Here is a 25465-nt window from a genome sequence, read left to right as displayed (position 1 = left end):
GACTCTGACCTCTCCCATTAGTTCGCCTCGAGACTGAAGCTCACTGACACAAATCAGCGCTGTCCCTTCCCCTTCCTCGCCTTTTTTTCCATTTCTCGGTGGTACCAAAAAAAATGGTTCAAGTGGGTACTGGTTATCAGACATTGCCATGGTAATGGAAGCGACAACCGTTTCCAAGGGAGACCGGCTGGCACAAGGCGTATCCAGGCAATCACTGTGCCGACCCTGATCGAACCAGACATGTTCTTAATGAGACAGTGATGCCGTTCACTCACTTCTTCACTCACCTGTCTCTGTCTCCATCTCGACACACACACACACACCCCCAGTGCGCACACAGCACAGTCATGTAAAATGTTGTCAGTAGTGTATAAAACTAAATGTGTTATTTATGTAGGAATAAGATTAAACTGTAGATGTCAACAGAAATACAAAAAATGCTGTAAGAATGAGTCATTCAATAAAAAGCAACTTCAAAGCGGTTATGAGTCTTTGAGACATAGTGTAATGGCTGTTGTGTGTGTGTGTGTGTGTGTGTGTGTGTGTGTGTGTGTGTGTGTGTGTGTGTGTGTGTGTGTGTGTGTGTGTGTGTGTGTGTGAGAACACTTGCACACTTCTTGTCTCACATCATTCAGCCCCAAAACAGCCTTTGTGTAAAGGTCACAGGTAACAAACGAGGAAAAAAGCCTCTGAACATCTTCCAAGTTTCTGGCTACATGCAACGCAAAAAAAAAAAAAAAAACACCTGACACGGGTGAAGAAATAGAAATATGTAGGATAAGACCTGCCAGAGGGTTTTCATATTATCATAAACACATGGACTCTCAGTGTTTCTTTACACGATCAAGAATGTGTTGGTCAGTGATACCAACAAGCCCTTTTCTGTCTGACAGATCTCAGATCAGAAACAGAGTGAAATAAAGCACACTACTACTGCTAGATAAAGTCATCAGGCTGAATTATGGCAGCTCAACAATTAAGCTAATTAGCCACTTTTAAGCATTGATCCCCAAGTCACACACAGACACCAAAACTGCTGGTATGTGTAAGAACACATCAGACATGGTGTGTTCGATACTGAAAACTAGACTGATAATCACCGGCTCTGATTCACAAAATGTCTGAGTTTGTACTCATCTGAAAGCTGTGTCTTTGCATGTCATATCCTACCTTCTGTCCTGTCCCCAAGCAGGTTTTGTCTTCCTGATAATCTCCAGGACTCTGCGGGGTCAGTCGTGATCCTTCATCCATACTTTGATCTGGGCTCTCCACTGTCAGCCCCGACACTTCATCCAGGATGTCCTCTACAGACACAGACAGAGGAAACGTGTACATTAAAGCTGTGTGTAGTGTACCCAATCATTCAAATGGAGTATATAGATCAAATGTTGTATTTTGTTTAATCTACGTGCTTATGCATTCCATTATTTTTTTAACACTTTTATTGATGTTAAAGAGAACTTTGAGTGTCGGGTTATCCTTCTTGATGCATGCACAATACATGTTTTGAAAAAGTAACCTCAACGTAGACATCCCTTCTCCCTGGAGTATTGCTTTCACAAACATCATATCAAATAGCATTTGCTAGCCTCATTTTTTTTTTTTAAAGATTGGGTGAGAATGATGTTAATTAAGATATCCCTGTAACCTCTAGCTTTACCATATATATTATCTCTTTTATTCCATCAGTATCAAGGAGACGTTTCCTATATTTTCCCTCCGTGTTGAAGCACTTTTGTGTCCACCCGTCCCTTCTTAAGCATGATATCATAGATAACCTCCCTTTGGCTGCTGAAGTCTTTTGACTCCCCGTCTGACCCTGTGCGTATGGCATATTCTGCACAATGACAGATCTACACTCCTCAAGGATTCATATTAATATTCATAGTGCTCCGAGTCCCTGTTTAAACAATGCCAGCTTGTCAGCCTGTTCACTGAAAGACCCAATTTATGAAAGGAATACAAATGTTGCCCTTGCACGGATAAAACGAGCAGGTCAGAGGAAAGCTGGCGGCTGCCTGCAGGTTGGTTATCAGACTGCATCCATGCATAATTAGAAGAACGCCCTTTTCACCCTCTGCTTGAATACAAAAAAAAAAACACCATCTGTATTCTTCAGCTACATAGAATTGGGGTTTCAGAGGATGTATGATGGAACATAAGAGAAATGGGAAATAATATATACAAAGAGCATCACTGCAATCTCAGATTTCCTAAAATAATTGGATTGTTTTGTTTTAGATTTCAAAAGACTCTACCAATCCCTCTCAATCAGTTGTATTAAATGCTATGAAGATATAGATATAGGAGGCATTGGTATGGACAACTATAACTGACATTGGTTAACAGGTCAACTTTCCACTCTTCTCATTCAACTGGATTTAAATGGCATTAACAACATTTAGATATCATTTGAAAGGGGAAAAGAAACTCACTATATGTGTCACTAGAGGACACTGTTTCTATATATTATCTAATCAATGTTTCCATAGTTTGAAGCCCAATTTATCACAACTTACTCCAAGCATCCACAACTTAGTTTCCATAGAACAGTGAGCTTTACCTTGGCTCTGGGAGAAGATGTCTGTAGTCGGGTTCTGCTCTGCATCAGAGCGCCGGGGGGGAAGAGGGCACAGCACCCGAGGGTCCATCTGGGGCAGGGTGCTCACACTCAAGGTCAGCGCTTGGTTTGCAAAGGCGGCCCTCATATCGTCCATTTGGAGCGCGGATGCTGGCTTGCCGTTCAGCAAGAGAATCTCATCCCCTGCTTTCAGACCTGGTGGAGAATGAAGGGACAAAACAAAGTGAGAAGTGTTCGTTGCAGCTTTAATGCTGAACAACTCAAAGGCTTAATTATGGACGGAAATACATTGCAAGCGCTGAAAGCAATAGAAGCAAGGCAAAGTAAGTGAAAGGATTGTAAACCATCCTACACAGTAGCTTTTCTTCAGGCCGCCAACTCAAGATTACTAACGCGTACAAAGGATCTACACAAACAATACTTTAGTGCCGTACTGCTCAACAGCAGCTCTGTGGTTAATCAGACATGTTGGCTCTCCAATGTGTTCCAGAACATTAAAAATGCATCCTTCTTTGCATGTTCGCTTCAGGCACACGCTGATCTTAAGAGACTGGCTTTAAGAAGGAGTGTGCAATGCTGTCTATTTCTGTCCTATCATGTCTGTGGTGCTATGTATGAAAGACAAACCATGGAACACACTGGAACACAGCTTTCTCTCTGGCCCCGCCCCTCGACCACCTGTGCCCACCTAAGCTAATTGAGAATTAGAACTCAATCAGCCGATCAATTAGCAGTCAACCTCCCCCCCCCCCCCCCGATGAACCTGATTGGTTGTGACAGCTGTCTCACCTGCTTATTAAAAAAGACAAAGGGTTTTGTTCCTGTTTGCACAGTCACATGTTTGCTTGTTACCCTTTTTTATATTGTTTACTTTGATACAAAAGTGGAACAACTCTTTGGTATGGCTTTCATAGTACACTAACTGCTACAGACACACATAGTCACATATATACAGCCACACATTTAGCTCTAAGATATGACCTAGTTGTCTGGGATGTGAAATGTCAGCTGTAGCAGAGTCTTTATTGGACAGAGAGATAACCCCTCTGGTCATATACTGCTGATGTGTGCTTAGCTGTGTGTGTTGCATGTGTGTGTCTATGTGTACGCTTCTGTAAGGGGGAGGGGGAGCAGGAATATGAGCGAGAGAGAGAGAGAGAGAGAGAGAGAGAGAGAGAGAGAGAGAGAGAGAGAGAGAGAGAGAGAGAGAGAGAGAGAGAGAGAGAGAGAGAGAACCCTTTGGGGCTCCTTGTCCAGTGATGGCCTGGTTTCTGCGTGTGCCCTGCAGAAATTGAAGCGTGATTTCTTTCACTCCTCATTCATCCTTTTCACTGTTAGTAAAACGCGTGCATGCAAACACAAAGGAACATGCCAGTCTACACACGGACCTACTAATGTTGAACATGTACTTTATTCAGTGATTCAGCAGAATATAGCCTAATCTTACCAAAAAAAAAGATGCATTGTGTTGTGTGTATGCCGGTAGCATTTTCTATCTCTACTGGCCTATGAGGGTGCAGCGCGGGCTCTATCCTCTGCCTGCTTAGCTAGCAGCTTTTTTAGATTGCTAATGCACTGGAGGACACAATCTCACACTTGAGTAACCTTGGTCTCACCCTGAGGGCACAATAGTAGGGCATGTTATTTTCTATACATTAGTGTTGAATCTACAGAGCAGCCGTGTGTTTCTCCAACCCATTAGGTCTCTGGGCTCTGTTCAAAGATAGAGACTAACGAACGGGGGTTGATCTCCAGACCCAGCTATTCAAACAGCAGTCCCATGCAGACAAAGGAATGCATTTTTTGTTATTTGCACTCATGAAGAAGAAGGAATCCACAGATTTATAGCTTTTATACAATGTTTTTTTGTAGGTTTTTGACACATTTGATAATGCCTTTTTCACTATACAAACAAGAAAATACGACTGATGGAAAACTAAAGTGCTTAGAACAGATGATTCAAGACTTTAAAGGCGTATGTTTGGCAAGCACCCGGATGTTTTTCTGCTTTGAAGTTGCTGTCACGTGGACAGACATTTTTTTTTTTTTGGATTGCAAGTTGATGTTTATTGCCTTGTAAATCCTCATTGATCCATACCATTTAAAATAAAAACAAAGCATCTGTAATAAGTGTGCAGCTCCGCCTTTGTTGAGACAACCATTTATTTTCTACTCTGTTCTAAGTAAGCAGGCCTCTGTCTCTCATCAAAAGACATTCAGCTGTTGGCTCAGTATCTGATGCCGTCACACAAAGCTGCACTGATAAGATGTCATGTGGGATCAGGTGTTTTGCAGGTGAGGCGTTCCAGTGTTGAGTTTGCAATGTCAACTCAAGAGGGAAATATGTACCGAGCTTTCGTATAGCCTTTACACAACCCCTGAGGTCACTGCACTCAGATTCATCTATGGAAACTGTGGTGGACTTTTGTTTGGTTTTCTTTGTCTAAATATCAACTCTCAAGGAACTGAAAGTAAAGTACACTTCATGTTTGTTTGTTTGTTGATTTAAAATGCTTACCTTTGGCTGAGGCTAGTCCCTCTGCTTTCACTTCAGTAATATGGAGCTGCTGCGTCCCTTCCTCATCTAGGACTGCCACGGAAAAACCTGCAGAAATAGATAAGAAGTCACAATAAGAGATTCAGCCATTCATTCCTTTAGTCCTCTTTCAAACATCTCTATTTGACAATGTGCAATGCTGTCTCATAACTACTGAGCACAATTGGATCCACCTAGGATGAAATGCACTCAAACTGGGTCAGTCCCCGTTAGCCTCTAACAAAGCATGACTCATGAAGTCTATTATGAAATCAATTTGATACAGAATGTAAGAGTCGGAACAGAAAAAGGGTTCAAAAGGGGGTATTGTCGGAGGACGGCATACCATATCCAATTGTGCAGGACTCGGCTTTGTCGAACCGGATCACCTTGGTGGCTTTGGGGCAAACCTCAATCTCTTTGTAGAGCTGCAAACACAAGAAAATGCTATTTAATTGGCTACAAAATGGAAGGATTGGAGTTCAAGGTCATGTTATGGCTCTCAGTACAAGTTCATGTATTATTCAGGCTCCTTAACAGAGCAATTGCGAGTGAAGGTTGTGGGGTCAAAATCCAGGTCAGGTCTGAGCAGTGAGTGGGTGCACAGAGAAGGGTTTGACCCCTCAGCGGGCGAAAGCATAGACACAGCTGTGTGTATCGAGCAACAGACAGGGACAGAAGTCTGCCGTGTGTAATGGCATTCACTGTGGAGAAATATCACTGATCAAAGCAGGGAGATAAAAGACCTCTTGAGGAAAAAGGGGCGAGTTATACAATGACTTTGCTTTGAGACAGAGTTCAGTGTTTCCCCTACAAAGCACCGTCGCTAAGAGAATTCATTTTGGGGATTGAGTAGAGAGGTGAGGTCTTTTTCAATGAGAATGATTGTTTAGCCGAATAACAGCGCACATAATACACTCAGAATGTTATTTTGCATAATTTATAGCATATGGCATGGTACATCTTTTCCATCATGGGAGTTGCATATGCATTGCAAATCAAATCTGTCAACCAAGTCATAAAACATGCACAAGCTCGCATCCAGAAATGCCGAGAATAAAACAAAGATTAATTAGTGATACGTTGAAGAATCCGAATCGGATATTGAATATCTGCTGAAAAGACCTGGTTTCCTGGTTCATTATCAGTTCAGTCTCCAATATTCAAGTTATGAACACAGTGCTTCAGTGTTTGTTCTCACCAGATCAGAGATGTCCTCTTCAAGTGTGGGAACATAAAAGAGTACTTTGTTGTCAATACACATCTTCAAGCGCAGGTAGTGTCCAGAGGGGTCTATCTTATGGGTCTGCAACAAAACAGGAGGGAAATGAAGAGAGAGGTGAATAAGTGTTGAAAACTTGATTCCAAAATTAGAAAAACATAATCGCTCTTATTGATCTTCTTTATTCTGTGTTCTACTGTAACACATGGATAGTATTCTAAACCCACTTATCAAAGCACCACTCCTAGATCCTCTGACAAAATGACATATATGTATCCAGTCATGTAAATAATCCACATATATCCACATGCATGTAACACACAGGGGTCATGAATTAGATGCTCCAGTTCCTTGTCACGCATGCACACAAACGCGCCCACACACACACACACACACACACACACACACACACACACACACACACACACACACACACACACACACACACACACACACACACACACACACACACACACACACACACACACACACACACACACACACACACACACACACACACACACACACACACACACACACACACACACACACACACACGTCAATCAGCTTCGCCCATGTGTTCTAACAAACCCTTGAGCGGAACACATACGTATCATTAGACGTCATTAACGTAGCGCGTCTCTGGCTGATACCAACGAGGAAGAAAAAGGAGATGGATGGCCAGGAGAATTGACAAGAAGGGATCTGAGACACTGTCGTTCTATGTACACAGGAACAATCTCCCATCTCAGCTATCCTCAGATTTCACTTCAAGAATAATTTAATCAGAGTAGAAAAAATGTTTCTATTCATATGTAACCACTTATGGTATTCTAAACTTCCATAGACAGAATTTTATGAGCCTCGTTCTTCAAGATTGCGTGTGTTTGACAGGCCTGTTGAAATGAAATACTTGCAATCTAAACAGCTGTTTACTACTACCGGTTTAACTGGAACATGTTTGCACGTCTTCATATGTGCGCAGGCTATTGTGCAACAAAGCAATGAACGTCTAGAGCACAAAGGTTGGGCCTATGTTTTAACCTTTTCTTATTTTGTTTTGTTTTATTTTATTTTGTTTTGTTTATTAAGATTTCCAGTACTGTATGTTGCATGTTTTTATTTGATTGCATTTACTTGTTTAAAATGACATTTGTTTTAGGTTGACTTACCAAATCTGTCCAGCGACTACAGATGAAAAATCTCGCACATTTACAAAAATGTTGATTAATGTGAACTGTCCCTGTTACAGGGTATATGCAGGAATCCTGAAGTCAAATGTAATTCCTTTTAAGACCTTTTTTAAGACCCTTTCCTACATTTTAAGACCTCATCGTCTCTTTGAGTTTTAACCGGTTACATTGGCAACACACTTGACCTCACATTGACTATATTCAGTATTGATTGTCCTTCCTCCTTATCTTCCAACCATTTGGACACAGACTTGCATTTCCCCATAACGATGTTGCTTAGCAACCGGCGTAAACGGACCTTCGCTCGCTATCAAGCAGTGAGCGTGCGATGTCCTGTTCAGATGACGTCAAATCCAACGGGATGCCATAAATAAACTACACAGAATCACACTACACACCTACGCAATGATTACATTCAGGCAGACTGTAGGATACAACCTCTTTGGACCATTTATATACTTATTGAAAATAAGCTACAACATTTAATACCTTGGAAAATGCCGTTTAATACTTTTTAATAGCCTTCATTTTCGCTAAATTGATATATCAACTTTTAATACTTTTTAAGACCCCGCAGACACCCTGTGTTAAATAAATGATTAAAGAAAAATTAAATACTGAATATCCATTTTTTCAGTTTTTCTGTGTTATTGTGTTGGAGGAGCCCGTGACCTAAGATTATCATCGACATAACTACACTGTAGCTATGTACGTATGACAAATAAAAGCCTTGAACCTTGAACCTTGTATTGTACACCGTGCACAGCTATCAGCAATGTCTCACCTTGCAGACGGAGCTGAGGACGTCCAGCGCTGTCTCCCCCGGCTGAACGATGGCCAGGACAGGCTTATTGTTGGGTAGAGACACCCAGGAGGGCTGCAGGTAATCAGGAACCCAAATGTCGCTCTCTACGTTTTGCTGAGGAACGCTTTTCACCGAGCCGTCTTTCTCCTTCTGAAAAAACAACACATACAGAAGATTTAAGCAACTTTGAGTAGCCTCGGTGAAAACACAGTCCATGGCGCTCCATCATTAATTCAATAGCATCATGAAAACCTTTTAGTTCCAGTTTGATAATACACCAAGGGAAGAATGAATAAACAATTCAGATGGCTAAAATAATGCAGTAATCTTTGTAATTCTTCCTTGTTTTTCTTCTTAAAACCCCTACATTTGCTGATTAGATAGAAACTGTTGGTGGCCTGAAAGCAGCAGGAGATCTGATTACAAAATCGAATTTGTCCGTGTTGATGAGAGCCTTTTGATACAATTGTCTCCCTGCGTGGGTATTTGTTACATATGTGTGTGTATTCTGTTCAAAGCAGAGAGTGTGACCTTTAAACCCATCAGCCTGACCTCTGTCCTGTGACTCTGTCCCGCTCGCCTCTTCTGTTCGACCTCACACTGCCTGTCACTGATACCTTATCTGCTGCTATCAAGTAACAGCCTCCACAAACTCATTTATTCTTTCATTCCTCTATTGCAACCCCCTAACACGAATAATTGCCTCTCCTTCTGGTGCCCCTTCCCCTCTATCTACACTTCACTCCATCATCTCCCTCCACCCCATCTTTTTTTCGCGCCATACAATCTGCTGACTGTTGCCGACTGGTCTCTGTGTTTGTGTGTCTGTGGTGTGTGTGTGTGTGTGTGTGTGTGTGTGTGTGCGTGCGTGCGTGCGTGCGTGCGTGCATGCGTGTGCGTGCGCGTGTGTGTGTGTGTGTGTGTGTTTGTGTGTGTGTGTGAGAGATTTTGTGTTTCCAGAATGACCGGGTTACAGGGCTGTGTTTGTAATAAAATGGGCTGTGCAGTTTAAGCTTATGAGTGTACGGCGAGGTCAGGATGTGTGTGTGTGTGTGTGTGTGTGTGTGTGTGTGTGTGTGTGTGTGTGTGTGTGTGTGTGTGTGTGTGTGTGTGTGTGTGTGTGTGTGTGTGTAGCCATTTATGCACCGTACATTTCCTTTTCAATTGCATGACTATAACACTGACACACGCAGCTCAAAATAAATAAATATCATAAACATGTTTTCAGTTAGACAACAGACTGGGGGTCCTAAAACTATTGCCTCCCCCCAACTCCCTGATCTCCCCAGCCTTTGGTACCATCTGTCTCCCCTCCTGGCCCATTTTGGATGCCGCCGGTGGGGGGGGGGGGGGGGGGGGGGGGTCCAAGGTGGTAAACAGAACTCCCTTTCTCACCCTCTTTTTTCCATCTGTGGGATTCCCCATAACAAACAAGGAATTGAAGCTCGGACAAGCCCCTCAGATGGGAGTATTTGGATCTACGGTGATCTAACTGGAGATGCTCGTTCCTACTGATACAGTGTTTCCTGCTTTGTCTTAAAACAAACTGAAGCACTTTAGTTCCTATGCATTTCTTCTCTGTCATCCCATACCCTGCCAGCTGAAGCGGGGCGTGGGTGGATGGAAATCAATCTCTCACAGTGCCACTGGGGGCCCCAACGGTCAGAGTGGGTGAGTGCTGCAGAGTTTTCTTCCATTTTATCAGTTCTCATCAAATATGGAGCTGGCATGCCTGTCCTTGCACAACCCATGAGTAATTGGACATTTTTCCTTACAGTTCATATAAATGTATTATTTATAAGCCTGCTATACTGGAAACCTACAACCCTATGGTAGCCTTTGATCGTCTATTTTTCTCTCTGAAGTTATAATTCATTTGCAGTTTTCTGTAAATTGTGGTCAATGTGACACAAGAGCACAGATGGTGTGAAGCGGCAAGGCCTTTTGGAAGCAAATGCCTGCATAATTTGTTGAAACATCAGAAAGCTAATGATCTGAGCAGATCAGATTACATTTGTCTCAGAGGGATTAGCAGACTGAAATATCCCTCCAGTCGATAGCCAATGATGCTGTTAGAGCGAGAATTGCCTGGGGCAAATGAAAAGAAGAAATGGGAATCTGTCAACACTGATCTGAGAAAGGTGTTTGACACACAATAGGATGGTAGAGAAGAAGAGAAATTGCATTATTTCTGGCTATGACGCGGAGTAAGAGAAAGGAGAGGGCAGTTATAAAACCAAGTTATTCCTGCAAGTCCGGTGAAGCCAATCATTTGGCGAGTGGTGCAGGAGGATGAACAGCTCCAGAAGATGAAATAGGTGGTTAATATACTCAAAAATTATCTAATGGCTTCAAGGGACAAGATTCTTTATTTATCCTTCCACTCCGAGGAGAGAAATAATGTCTAAAAACATTCAAGCAGAAGCTAGGAAATGACCTCAAAGAAATGCTCATTGTTGCAGAAGAGTGAGGAGAATGTGTGCTTCCCCCAGATAAACCACTAAATGGAGAGCCAACGCACCAAAAGGATTTCAGTTCAGTGAACGGAGGTGGAAAAATCCAGCGGTGTTGCTAGCCTCTGGGTCTTAAGAAGCTCACAACCCTTTATGCAAGTACAAAGGTTTATTAGATGCCCTTGTGATTTGTATGTTGGCTTATGCAAAAGGCAAACAATGACAAAGAGTGAGCCTACAGCTACATGAGATCTGGTTCTCTGTAGTGAATGTCAGACTAGGAAGGAGAGGGGGAACTTAGGAAGATTGTTACTGTTAAAAATAAACAGTAATGGAAAATGTGATACTATTATTGTCCTTGGTGATAAGGTATATTAGTGTTTTGTATTAGTTCTCAAGTAAAGATGGCTAAGCTCTTACAGATTTCTCACTGGCTGAGTCTTCAAACATGCGATCCAAAGGTTTCCTCAGCGGCTCCACCCCATCAACAAAGACCTGCAATCACACGGAGAATAAGACATTTCAGCAGCAACCACATGTGTTTCATCCATCGTAGTTATTTCCTCCACACTAGTTGTACACTGCTTGGAAAAATCTCTAATTATCCAATCTGCAAATCTTTTCTGAGCATTTTTAATTGAATGCTAAACCAACATGAACATACAGTGTTGATTAGCAGCTGATTGGGTACCTCACCAGTGCTTCATGAACAAATGATTTGGCAAAATATGACCTCTTTCAGGATATGTCTCCAAAAATATAACACTTTTTCAACACTGTAAGATCAATCAAATGTTTGTAGAATGCTTGTGTCACTATGGTTACCTGGTTGATGGAAGGATGTCCCTTGGTCTTCCTCTTGGAGGTGGTGTCCAGACCCCAGAGAGAGGAGAACCGGCTGCGGCGTTTACTGATGGTCCGAGGCATGGCCTGGTTCCTTCTCCTGATGCTGCACTCTGTCCGCGCTGCCACCTGGTAGATCACAGAAAACATTCATCCAAAGGAAATAGTGTTATTGTAAAATTGTACAATTGCTCAATAGTTCTTACAGCTACAGTAATCCACTTACAATCCACTTATCCTTATCTGTTACTAAGCCGTACCTATCTTACAGCTAAATGGCCTGCTATCTGCAGAAAGGTTCAGAGTCAAGAATGGAATTCAGCTTATCAAATCCAGTATCCATTTAGCATTTAGGAAACATAAAGATAACATTTTAGGTATCTATGATCAAAGTGTATTTGTATATGTAGAGTCCTCACTATAAGCGGAACTAAAAAATCAAAGCACAAGGAACTCACTTTTCAAAAGAGAAGTTTAAAAGAGTCAGTTTCATAACAAGAGAAATGTAAAAGCATTTCCATAGACCAGCGGCTCCCAACCTTTTTCAAGGCTAAATAAAGTTCTGATTGGTCAATTCAGAACATGTGACACGTTGTAAATCCAGTAGAACAGACCGCTATCAAGGACTGGAATGACCGTTGCTCAGGAAAATCATAATGTTTTGCAAATTATTTGGCGGCAAAATTGAATTTACATTTACACCCTTTCATATTTTATTTGGGCTTTTAGATGAAGACCGCACACAGTTAATAAATACAACTATTCTTCTGGCTAAAATACATATTTTTAAAAGTTAATCAAGGAGTAATCTTAATTGAAGGTGTTTGAAGAGTAGATTAAAAATACAATTTATTTTGTAAAAAATTATTGCCACAAAAAATGAAAGGGTGGCTCAACACGCCATGAAATGGGAAATAATGAGCTCTAACAAAGAGTGGGACTAAAGCAGGGGTCGGCAACCCCTGGCACGCGTGCCAGCATTGGCACGCGGCACCGTAACCAGTGGCACACTAGGCATAAGTGGAATAAGTGTGCAAAAATATTTAAATTGTATTTTCGGATCCTGAACGAGACCGCCGCCAGAGCGCGTCTCCCCGTTACCTGCAGAAGGAAGCCATGCACGCAATGCAGCCCCGCTCTCTTTATCTTCAGGTGACATTCTGCCGCTTTCCTCCGTGGTGCAGTGCTGATCGTTTCACCACGGAGGAAAGCACTTCACTAATTGCAGTACCCATAAGGAGCTGTACAAATGCCGCAGTTTTTGCGTGGCTGTGTATTTAGTTGAAAGCCCAGTGGCGATCTGCTCATCTCTCATCGACATAATATGCTACAAAGGGGCGGACTGGCCATCTTTGTGTTGAACTTTCCTGTCGGCTCCCAGACCGTAATCGAGGAGGGCAGAAGCAACAAGCTTCAGGTTCAATAACCCACGTTAGAGAGAGGCGAGCTCTTCTTGGGAGGCCGTTGCATTTATTTAGCTGTTTTTCTGTTTCACAAAATACATCACAGACCTCTGTTTTTCTGCTTCCTCGTTTCACTTCCAGAAACATACACACGTTCTCTCCATAGGTTCTCTCACTGTCGCTCTACCATCCACAAACACACATGCACAAGCCACACCCCTCTCTCTCTCTTTCTTAAAGGGACAGCGATCTCATCTCGCTCTGCATGACCCTAATATCATAACTTGTGTGCTCTGGAGAATCACAGAACGGACGATCGTCCTTATTATTATGCCGTTTAACCCAATTATTTAAATGTTTGTTAAATTCGGCATCATGTGAGTTGCGCTGACAGGTCCACACACACACTGCTTCCCTGCAGCGAGGCTCCCCCGCCCTCCTGCTGATAGTTGACGAGCGTCAAGCTCCTCAACCCCCCCCCCCCCCCCCCCCGTTGATAATTCTCGATCGTTGGCACGCTGATAACAATTATTTTTTTAAATGGCACTTCATATCAAAAAGGTTGCCGACCCCTGGACTAAAGGAACAATACATATGCTTGCCATTTTGTGTTTTTTGGTTGTCAACCTATTTTTGTTTGTGAAATGTTGAAGTGATCCTACTGACTGTATCTGCATTTCTTCTGTCTTTGTCTGAGATGGGAATGTCGTCTCCTATATGTTATTGCTATGTCCATGTTTGTGTCTTTAGCCTGTAAAAAATAAAAATAAATTAAATAAAAAAGGTTGTGAACCGCTGCCATAGACTATAATTATTTATTCTCTAGACTCTAGTTATTCTGTATCTTAAAGCATTTAACAAGATTAATTCAGCGAGTTTAAAGTCTCTTTCATCCTTTTTTATAACATATTCCATGCCAACTAGAAAGCAGAATTTGTCAAAGCCCCATTTTGTACGGCATTTGGGGCAGAACCTGCAGTAGAGCAGGGGTGTCAAACTCAAATACACAGTGGGCCAAAATTCAAAAATGGGTACTAGTCGAGGGCCGGACTGGTTCAATGTTTATTGCAAAACGTATTGAAATGAACTTATTGTACATATTAAACCTTGAACCAACAAAGCTTAAATTATTGCCTTTAAAAACAACATTAAACATTAAATAATCAGTTGCATTCATTTCTTATGGCTCTATCTGCAGCTTTTCCCGAGTCATTTCTTATGATTACATTTTCCCACAGGCCAACAACAGCTTCAACAAAACTATTTACCTCAAAGAAAAAACAAAACATGTCCTGTTGTCTCAAGAAAGAAAGTGCAGAAGGAAACATCCATTAAACTCAGTGTGCTGCTCTGTGATGCTAGTTCAAGCAGATACTTGGCATCTCATCTTGGGTGCAAGTTCATCAATGTTTGGGCTCAGGCTCTGAGCTGAGGAAACCCTCAGGATGGAGTGAAGGTGTGCGTGCAATATACCAGCGGGCCAGATCTAATAGTAATTAGAAATGATCCTGCGGGCCAAAATTAAATCCACCAAGGGCCTGATTTGGCCCCCGGGCCTTGAGTTTGACACATGTGCAGTAGAGTATATTAAATTCAAAATGATAATCATACTTAGATTTGATTAAATAGTTGAGCTGCTTTTTAAATGAATAGCCCATAAGAAATAAGGGGAATGCCAGACTATATATCTGTATTGTACACTGGCAGCAGTGTCTGTCTTTGTTTGTCCTGTGAGTCACTTCTTATTTGCATACATACAAATGAACACACAGGCAAGCAAACACTTCAACACATGAAGCACATTTTCAACCGCATAGTATATACTAATGGCCCACACTCAACCTCTCACTTTCCTTCAGTGACCCACTACACATTCAAAGAGAAACCACTCTTGGCATTTCTGGGTTAATTCACACTGAGCTAAAGGGCTATAGGAGGCCCTGTCTCACTGTGTGGTTCACACATGCATTTATGCACATATATATATACTGTATGTGCACAAGCATATAGTGTACTGTGTGGGTGTGCGCTTATTGACTTCCTCGCCAGTCACCGCTTATGAGACAAAAACACTTCCAACATAATAGGTCAAACTGTCTTCAAGATTCTTTTTATGTATGCTGCGTGCAAGAGGCCTTTTCCTTCGTTCCAGATTACGATGTCTCTTTGCGCTTTGTAAAAAAAATGGTAGGAAATAATGAATAAAGCAGTAAAAAAAACTGAGAGTTGAGAGAGAGGACAGTTATCTTTTGCTGGAGGCAATATGAATTAGTTTTTGTATTTCATTAATAAATTACCAGGTTCTATTCTTTATTATGTTAATGTATTTCAATTTCATTTAGTTCATTGATATAGCAAAGCATAGAGTGTCTTTTTGGAGTGCTATTTGACTAATGTAATATTAAACTGTTGGATTTGCGAAAAAAGATCTGATTGTGAAATTAGAGGGAAAGAAGATGGAGGAAAGACAGAGATGGTGTAAGACAGAGAAGGGAAAAAGGGTGTTGAAATAATGTAGCTGTAGACATGAGCGTTTTTTACCGCCTCGAAGACGGTCGGGCTCTGAATGTCGGCTATCAGAGACAAAGAAAGTGGGGGTGTTAAAAAAAAAAAGGAAGGAGGGGGTCAACAGAGCAGAGAGTGTTACGCCTGTTTGTGGGAAAGTGCCTCGGGGATGGCAGCTTACTAACAGAGTTCATATTGATCCACCAGTCACAAAAAAACACTATCAACCTCTGATGTTGTCAGTGTGTTTGAGTGAATGTGTGTGTATGTTTGGAGTGTCTGATGTCATGCTTGTCTGAAACTGGTCTATAGAGATCTGTTTCCTCCTCTTTCTCTTTACTTGTTTTTTCCTGGATGATATTTAGCGAAGTCACATGATGCACAGCAGCATATAGATCATTCCCTCCATGACAGCGTTTCATTCTGCACATTCTTAGGAATGCTTGAGGTAACAATGAGAGTACGTCATGGCCTTGAGTCGTCAGTGACTTGGCTTTAAAGCAGCAAACATGAGAACAGCTTGTGAGGAGAATGATCTGAATGTGCCAGGTGACACTGTGTGTGCAGGTGTGTAAGGCAGGTTCCCTTAACGGGGAGAAACACATCCATCAAAGAGGCTATTTTATAATTTTCATAAAAGGCTTTTTTTTAGATGTTATTAGAAATAAACGTTACATGATCAGGTTATTGATTTTCAACTTGTTTACTGTTTGAAGATATAGCTGAGATCAGGATTTCTTCAAGGTTCAAACTGATTCCCAACAGAGTTTTACAACATACACACTGTGTAATAAGAACTTCAAATGTCTTCATGTAACTCAAAGAAACAACCACTACTACTGTGAAAGAAGGGGCAACTAATTACTATATTAGTATTAGCAGGTTTTATCACAGCTTTGGCCCATTTTCGGTGACAACATTTTCAGCCTTCTAAAACTTTCAAAAAAAAGTCCAAAATAGCAGCTGGAGTGCAAAGCTACTTTGGGATGTTCATTATTTAGCCTTGTAGTTCCTGCTTGCTCCTAATTAACCACCATTAAGCTTTTAGTGTGTTTCAACCTCAGGCTTCATGCAGTGCAATCACTATTAGTTCGTAGATTTGTCAGACAAGCAGAAATCCTTTTAGTGGGCGTATGTGACAAGATGCTCACTCCAACTGCCAGCTAAACACACCCACTCTACAAGCTGAGGGGGTCGAGGGTCACCAGTTGGGAACCTCTCACTCTAACACAAAGATACACCTGGAACCGAATTCAAAGCTTTGATTTAGGAGATCTGATTAGGTTTAAGAGTCAAATAACAGCAAGTGAGTGAGACAGTTAGAATAAGAAGTCGCACACAAGTACTAAAACACGTGTGTGCATGGGAATTTCTCGTACCAGTGCATGGAAGGAGGAGACGGAGAAGATGCCCAGGCGTCCCATGGACAGCTTGGTGGGACGCGAGGCGAAGCCCAGCAGGCGTTTGGGGTTGGGGGGTTCGCCCCCCTGCAGGCTGGCCAGGTAGCACCGACAGCGAAACAGATCCATGTGAAACCGCTCCAGGTTCTGCTCCCACAGGAAGATCTAACAAAAGGGAAAGAATCAAATAAGGGAGGCGTTTTGAAAATGTGTAACTTTTTTATTATGATTTATTTTTTAATCTTTTTTTATGCATGCTTAGGTAACATTAAGCTGTCTTTGGCTCTTTTCTGCTGTAACAATGTGCATTTCCCCTCTGTGGTACTAATAAAGGTATTATGATTCTGGTTCTGGTTCTGATTCTGGTTATGCAGGAAAAACTAACTTTCCTGATTAGATTTAGGAAATGTGCACTGGATTTGGCAAACGATAAAACGTTCAATTATCAAGAACTGTATTGTCATTGTTAAGGCAAAACGAAATGTATTTTGTTCTGGTACTGTAGGTTAGGGCTGCTTGATTATGGCAAAAATCATAATCACGATTATTTTGATCAATAATTGATATCACGATTATTAAATACGATTATTCATTGACTTTGAAAACATCCATTTATTGAACTACAAAACAAATAATAATTTGAACAGTATCTTTTTAACTGTTGATTACCCTGAACGTATAATTCAACTGAAAAACCAATACAAAAATGTATTAAATACATTTTAAATAAATAATATCAAAATAATAAATACCAATAAACAAGATCAACAAATATTTTGGAGCGCACTTCCACAAGCTACTTAACTTACTTATTTAATATGATAAATAAAAAGAAATTAGACTAAAATGTATTAGATCAAATATGTTCCAGTGCACTGTCACAACCTAGCAAAGCAAAAATAATCGTTTTTTTCGATTATGTTGTTTTTGTAATTGTGGCAGGCCAAAATCGTAATTGCGGTTAAAATACGATTTAATTGCACAGCCCTACTGTAGGTGCAACATATACAAAATCAAATAAGAAAGAAGAATGAAAGAAATGAAATGACCCTTAAAAGCTGGAAATAGAGACATCATAGGTAACATCACAACAGGGATACAGAGATACATATTTATTTGCATAAGATATCATCCTTTGTTAGATGGTGATTTGGTCATTTCAGGAGGAGTGAGATGTGGGAGTGCTGAAGCCCCTGTGGAGAGGTATTACTCAGCAACACAACCCCCACCAGTCCACGACCTGCTGTGCTGTGTGCTATGTATCACAGTGTTGTCCGTGGGAGGTGGAACACACACACACACTCAAATTGAAACATAATCTAGACTTAATTTGCACTATTTCCCCTATTTGTTCCAGGACTTCACACAACTGCTCTTTCTTTGAGTCTTTTATGCAAACGTACATCCCGGGCCTATTCACGCAAACTCATTTTGTAAATGAATGTGGTTCCAGATAAAGATCTTGGAAAAAGTCCGACATTCATATAATAACGGCTTTTCACTTTGATTCCACAATTTAAGTTAATGTGTCTTTAGTAGAGAATCAAATACCCGGTGTTTTCACGGAAACGTGACACGCTTTGCATGATTGAGTATAACTACTTCCAGGTGCTTTTTGTATGTAATATTGTTCTCTTTTATTGACTATCAACTGAATGCCACACACATTCAAAGACCCAGAGGCTTGCCACAAGGAGGCCCATTGTTCGAGGGCACATTGTTAAGCTATTTTGCAATGTTTACATGCAACTCCAGACATGCATGGAGTAAAAGCTACGAGTCACATTCAACTAATAATAAAGAGATCTAATCCTACAAAAAAAAATCCCCAATCCAAAACAGCTATTAAATATGGCAGGATTAGCATGTGATTTCACCTGCCTGCTGATGTATGCATTGCATGTGTTTCAACATGTCTAATGAGTGCATTCTGCTGCACTAGGTGTTTATAAATGAGCAGCAGCCGGAAACGTTTGAACACATCTGTCGTTGCAAGTAGTCCTTAAGAACATTTTGTCTGAATGACGCCATGCAGTAAAGATGATTTAGTGCAGAGACTTCAGTGAGTGAGAGCAACACTGCAGTTTGAAAGTACAGTGGTGTGCATCTGTAAAGCCCCATAGGTGTTTTCACTCAGCTCAGCACATGAGATCACAAACCTGGTTCATATCAGCATCACATGGACATAAAGTATGAATCATTTGCAGTAAGAACATCTAAAAAGCCTTTTTTCTCACAGAGACTAATTCCTACACAGCAGCTTTAAGGTATTTGAGTACTTTCAGAGTTCATTCGTCATAACTCCCTATTGCCTCTTTCCATCCTTGCTCCGTACCAGTGTTAATTTCGTCAACGAAAACTATGACGAAAAATGTTCGTCAACGGCCTTTTTTACATGACTAAGACGAGACGATGACGAGCTAAAAATAGATTATTGATAACGAAAGCTATGATGAAATGTATATTTAGTTTTCGTTGACGAGACGAGACGGGACTAAGGTGTTAATGGTGGACTATCGGACATTCAAAATGCAGCATATTTTCCCTCAAGTGTCCATCTTGTCCGTCAAAATGCATCTTACGTTTCTAACTTGCAATATCATTATTTCCGCTCTCTTCACTCCAGAAGAGCGATCTCCATAGAGGTTTCTCAATACTCAAATGTCCCCTCCTCGACTCCTTTCCTCGACTCCTATCCTCGAGACTTGGTGCCGCCCACAGGAGATGCGAGCGGAGGACTGAGGAGGGGAACCGAGGAGAGAGGAGTGGAAGCAGCAGGCGGTTAGAGAAATGAGAACTCCTCTCCTCTGAGCGGTCATTTTAAAGAGACGTCCATTAATGATGACAGGAGGCACAGCGGCCCTCTGTCTGATGGACAGATGTGTTCATGACGACTTATATATTTACTTTGAATTCATTGACAGTGCGGTGTAATGAGACAATAACAGGCTACAGATGCGGACATATACACACACATATATTTATATAAATATATACAATGTCAGAATCAAACAAGTATGAGAGCACTCTCATAATAACGTAACACAATCAGAGACTGGATATATCCCCCCCCCCCCCCCCCCCCCTTCTCTCTGGTCGCTAAAATGGGGAATTGAAATTACGGGCCAAAATGTGTACAAGTATTAAAAAGTAAGCATATGACACCAAACCAACTGAGACACACACACACACACACACACACACACACACACACACACTGTACCACACACACCTACAGCTCCTAAAGCATAATCAGGCTAAAGCCGTTGTGTATTTTATTATGTGAAGCACTAAATGGTCTTAGAAAAATATCGACTCTTTGTTTGTAGATATCTACTAAACTAAAGCAAATAAAGAGAGTAGGCCTGTTATACTGAGTGATATATATTATACACACTGCTCTGCTTTCTGCACGGACCTCACAGCTGTTCTCACTGTAAACATCGCGTTGCCGTTCAAGCAGTTACTAAAATAATATCCAAGGGATGCATGCAGAGCTGTCATTGGCTGAGATAAGTCCGGCCGTGCGTCACGCCTCCACCGTTCCCGGAAATGCATCCGTGGAGGAGCCTTGGAGAACCCATCAGTGTCTCCTCGGTTAGAGCTCCTCCTGAGAGCCTCCTCGATGCTCGATGCCCGGTTCTCGAAGTGCATTTAGAGAAATTAGATGTCCTTCAAAATGGCGCGCTGAAATTCATTTCCGGGTCACTACCGGAGGACCGAGGAGTCGAGGAGTCGAGGAGGGGAAATTTGAGTATTGAGAAACCTCTCCTGTGTCTATCTGTGTGCGGGGGGCGGGGCCTAACAGACATGCTGCAGCGGTCACAGAGATCTGCCGGGGACGGAGCGTTCAGAGAGTATAGAGACACATTTTGACTAAAAGTTGACTAAAATGTAATTTTTCATCGACTAAAACTAGACTAAAACATTTTGAGTTTTCGTCGACTAAAACTAGACTAACACTTTTTGAGTTTTCGTCGACTAAAGCTAGACTAAAACTACGAAGGATAGGAATGACTAAAATGTGACTAAAACTAATAACCCTTTTCGTCTAAAGACTAAGACTAAATCAAAAACAGCTGCCAAAATGAACACTGCTCCGTACCTGCTCCAATATGGTCTTCCTCTTCTTGGAGTCGGTAACGGTCGACAGCTGCATGTCCCCCATCTTCTTCATCTTCTCGTCCATGTCGATCTTCTGCTCTAACTTGCGGATCTCTGTTCGCAGCAGTCTCACTGTGTCCTCTCTGTGGTGCTGCCGGGCCAGAGCCGCGGCGCACGCAGAGTGGATCGCCGTGATCCAGTTCTCCAGCTCCGTCTGGCCTGACGTCTGACGGGAAATGGAAAAATGTACATTGAATAAGTCGTAGAAATAAAAATAAATGACCGCTAAAAGAATTGAAGTAGTATTCCCATTATTAACCTTGGAGAAGGTGGTCACTATAATCTCATTATCTTAATACATATCTCTTCGTTCATTGATTGAATGTCACTGTTGACAGCTGCCATGCATATAAATAGACACATTTTAGTATGACACAATGGTCACTGTGGTGGATCACTGTCACACTATGACAGTGTGGCCTTTAAACATGTCACACATTAAACAAACACATGGACACTGGCCCGGCTCATCCCACACATGTCTAAATGTCATGTACTTCTGTGCCACACACACACACAAAATCGCACACACACAGTTATGTATGTGTGAGTAGAAAACGTCCCTTCCCCCCTTGTTTTTAAAGGAAGTGCATGATTATGCCTCGTGTTTTAAATACCAGTGTGTCTCTCACCTGGAAGAGAAAGGCGTCTCCCACTGCGTTGCTGAGGCAGAAAACAAAGTCTTTTTTGGGATGTTCAGGCACGGCCTGGACGATGCTGTTCTCCACCCACAGTGCATGTTTGGGAACGCTGTTGTGGTCGATCCCAGAGCGACAGTCTGACTCGTACAGGAAAAGTGTGCAGCCTAAAAGAACAAAGAAAAAAAAATGGAAGGCTTACAAATATTCTATTAGGTACTGTATTTACGATTTTGTTCAATTACATGGGAACCACTTACAAAAGACAAGGCTTTTCAGCACTACGTTGCAGTAATTTACAAATATGAAATGTGTGAAAAATACAGACTACCAAATAACCACAAAAAATGCTGTCCCTTTGTGCTTATAATGCATTTACTCCTTAATTGGTATTTAGGCAGACTAATCAGAAGCATGGGCTCTCTGCTAGCATTAGACAGTCTGATTTATTTATCATTAGGGGGGTGGATGAGGACAGGAAGCTTGCAGAAAGGCCACTTCAAATGCTGTATCTCATGCATTTAACAAGGATGAGATTGGATTCGACACGGGTGCGGCCGTAAAATTAAATTGTGATGAGGCCCGGGAGAGGAAATGGAAGGCCACACAGAAGAGGCTGAGAGAGGACGGTAGAGGTGACAAGCAAGGGCATGGGCTGTGTGAAGTCTGATGTGATTACAGCCTTAACAGGAGAGAGAGCGTGAGACAGGGTTTGGGTCAGGTTAAGACGATGTTTATCTGAAAGTGACATACTGCTGCATGACCTTATCAAAAAAACACATTTAAAATAAGTTTATAAACCTAAAAATACGAGAGCTATGCACACCTTTCAGAGAAACCCAGTAGTGTTTCCACTTGCGCCTCGTTGCAGGTTCCACCTTCTTGTTTTTCTTATGAACCAAGAAGTTCTTCACGGCCAGAGCCCCTGCTTTTCTGACTGTGCCTTGTGCACAGCCAATCAGAGCGTCCGATGGATATGCACTGCTGAGTGTGCCGCTGCTGCGCTCATCGCTAACAGCGGACCCGCCCTCCTCCGTGCAGTCCCTACCCTGATGTGTCTGAGGAGGGAATGATTGACAGTATGAGTGATAAGCAACATGTTGGATGTGTCATTAATAAAGACAGACATGTGCTAATTGACTAACCCAGGCTTGATTGTCCAGCTCCTTTCGGTAATTCTCATAAACTCCTCCCCTCCCTCCCTCGCCGCCTCGTCCCTCTCCTCCTCCTGCGCTGCTGCTGCCGCTGTCGCTGCCGTTGAAAACGCTGCTTTCGGTAGCAGAGTACACGGAGAAGGATGCCGACATGGCCTTACAGCGCCGGGACACCAACTCTCCATACCCGTCTATCTCCGTGGTGACGCCGTCGATGCCACTGTCCCCATACTCACTTCCCTCACCCAAAACACCCGAGATGTCCTGTGAGCCAGAAACAAACAAAAAAGAAACAGAACAGATTTAATTACAGATTATAATTGCTTTGACAGAAACTGATATATTTGGAAAGCTACAACACGGTTTAAGCTACACAAATGTTCTCTTGGTTTACATTTGTGCGTGTTTGTATGTGGGTTGGTGCTAGGGCTGCTCGATGATGGCAAAAATCATAATCTCGATTATTTGGGTCAATAATTGATATCACGATTATTAAAAACGATTATCCATTTACTTTGAAAACATTTTTTTTGAACAGTATGTTTTTAACAGTTGATTACCCTGAACTTTAAGTATAATTCAACTGAGAAAAAAAAAGTAATAATACAAAAATAATCGTTTTATTTCGATTACGTTGTTTTCGTAATCGTTGCAAGCCATAATTGTAATTGCGATTAAAATACGATTAATCGAGCAGCCCTAGTTGGTGCACATGTTTTGGCATGCATTGCTGCTCAGAAAAAGCTTTCTCGCTCTCTGCTTTCACACTTTTCTTTAAACAAAGTCCCTCTGTTCTTTTTCTCTTTGTTTTGCTGTGTTATCAGTCTATTTTTATCCGGTCTATAAACCCCCTAAGCCTGGCTAGATGAATTTATAATAAACACTTAGGGTGCTTTGTGATCCAAGGATGCTTGGGGGTTCTGGGAATGAGTTATAAAGAAAAGCCTGGGTTGCTATTTTAGCACTTACTTCTGATTAAGCAACTTTAATCAATGACACATGATAACTACAGGGAGAACACGACCAATCTTCATTCTAGGGATGGTAGTTTCGTTTTTTGCACATGGCTTCTCTTATTATTTGGCTTCTTGGTGATCCACTGACTTGCTTCTTTCTTTATCCTCTGGTTGAACCTGCTTTTGTAAGACCGTAAAAAAGTATGTTCAACATGTCTCTGTGTGTATATGTATGCGTGTTAGGACCCTGTGTATGGTTATTGAAAGGGGCATGAAAGGTATTATGCTTTCATGCTTTAATTTCCGGAGGGGGAACGGAGAAACCAGGCCAACATGGACAAGTAGCCCCACAGCAACTCTCATCTGAATCCTTGTAATCCCTTTCCCCGCTACACAAATATACACACTCACTTGGATGTGCATACAACATGCACATACACACAACTGCACAGCATGAGCACACACAGGAAACGTCTATGGTTGTCAACAAAATGTAAATTTTTGTCCTCTGTCATGTCTGTGAACCCCATGAACTTCCTGGATACAACTGGTAAACAAAGTGCTCTATCAATCTATTTTAAGGGCTATGCATGTATAAAGGAGAGACAGAAGAGCCAGTATACCACAGAGAAGTACACTTTTAAACTGATTCATGTTGTTAAATGTTTCCTAAATGTATAAAAAGTGATCTAACCTGAGTCGTTTGTGCACGCCGACCCTGGAAAGCCGGGCACGGTGCAGACGGCATGCCGAGCCCCCCCAGGCCCTCTGAGAGGCAGTGGGAGCGTCGGCAGGGGAGCGTGAATGCTCCGTACCCGCCACCATCTTCTTCAGCTGGAGACATCAACCCCTCCCCTTCTTCATCTCCATCGCACTGGGCCTCCCGACGGCTCTTAGCGTAGCGGCTCCTCTGCCCCCTGAGGCCGGGACTCTGCTGGCTGCACAGATGGTCCAGAGACGATGCCCTTTCAGCTGCGCCTGGAACACACACAGGTGGTTATTGCAGGGCAGTGTGCAAATGTGTTTGTGTGTGTGTGTGTGTGTGTGTGTGTGTGTGTGTGTGTGTGTGTGTGTGTGTGTGTGTGTGTGTGTGTGTGTGTGTGTGTGTGTGTGTGTGTGTGTGTGTGTGTGTGTGTGTGTGTGTGTGTGTGTGTGTGTGTGTGTGTGTGTGTGTGTGTGTGTGTGTGTGTGTGTTTGAGAGCAAGGTATGGTAAGTGTTTTCTGATTACTGTCAGTTTCAGATTTCTTTCTCACATTTGACGTGTAAATTACCTTTTTCTCAGTGTTTGATTTTGTATGAATGTTGTCTGTGTGTGTGTGTGTGTGTGTGTGTGTGTGTGTGTGTGTGTGTGTGTGTGTGTGTGTGTGTGTGTGTGTGTGTGTGTGTGTGTGTGTGTGTGTGTGTGTGTGTGTGTGTGTGTGTGTGTGTGCGTGTGCGTGTGTGTGTGCGTAGCAAGCCCTTCCATTACTCTGAGATGGCTTGCCCCCTGGTGCAGCACTTACAGCAGCAGTTACCAGCTGCTGCCTACTGTTGCGTTGATCCCCTGCACAGCGCCGGTTAAGCTAACAATCATGTGATCAACTGAACTCCTGAATTTGATGGATGGCAGCT

The 25465-nt window shown here is 42.1% G+C and overlaps 1 protein-coding gene across 2 annotated transcripts in view; it reads right to left on the bottom strand.

Moving 5' to 3' along the window:
• The window catches only part of tiam1a (TIAM Rac1 associated GEF 1a), a 64124-nt gene that overhangs the window by 17217 nt on the left and 21442 nt on the right, over positions 1-25465 (bottom strand). For both annotated transcript variants that reach the window (XM_079649851.1, XM_079649850.1), the window contains exons 4-17: positions 24548-24831; positions 22889-23161; positions 22570-22801; positions 21738-21910; positions 21047-21271; positions 16921-17106; positions 11616-11762; positions 11211-11285; positions 8317-8487; positions 6319-6423; positions 5464-5545; positions 5100-5186; positions 2564-2776; positions 1171-1304 (exon numbers count right to left, since the gene is read on the bottom strand). In XM_079649851.1, the coding sequence (XP_079505977.1) occupies positions 1171-1304; positions 2564-2776; positions 5100-5186; positions 5464-5545; positions 6319-6423; positions 8317-8487; positions 11211-11285; positions 11616-11762; positions 16921-17106; positions 21047-21271; positions 21738-21910; positions 22570-22801; positions 22889-23161; positions 24548-24831 (2387 nt within the window). The remainder of the gene's footprint in view (positions 1-1170; positions 1305-2563; positions 2777-5099; positions 5187-5463; positions 5546-6318; positions 6424-8316; positions 8488-11210; positions 11286-11615; positions 11763-16920; positions 17107-21046; positions 21272-21737; positions 21911-22569; positions 22802-22888; positions 23162-24547; positions 24832-25465) is intronic.

This window comes from Notothenia rossii (genome assembly GCF_949606895.1).
Source record: "Notothenia rossii genome assembly, chromosome: 9".
NCBI lineage: Eukaryota > Metazoa > Chordata > Actinopteri > Perciformes > Nototheniidae > Notothenia > Notothenia rossii.
This window is presented reverse-complemented; position numbering and strand designations above follow the sequence as displayed.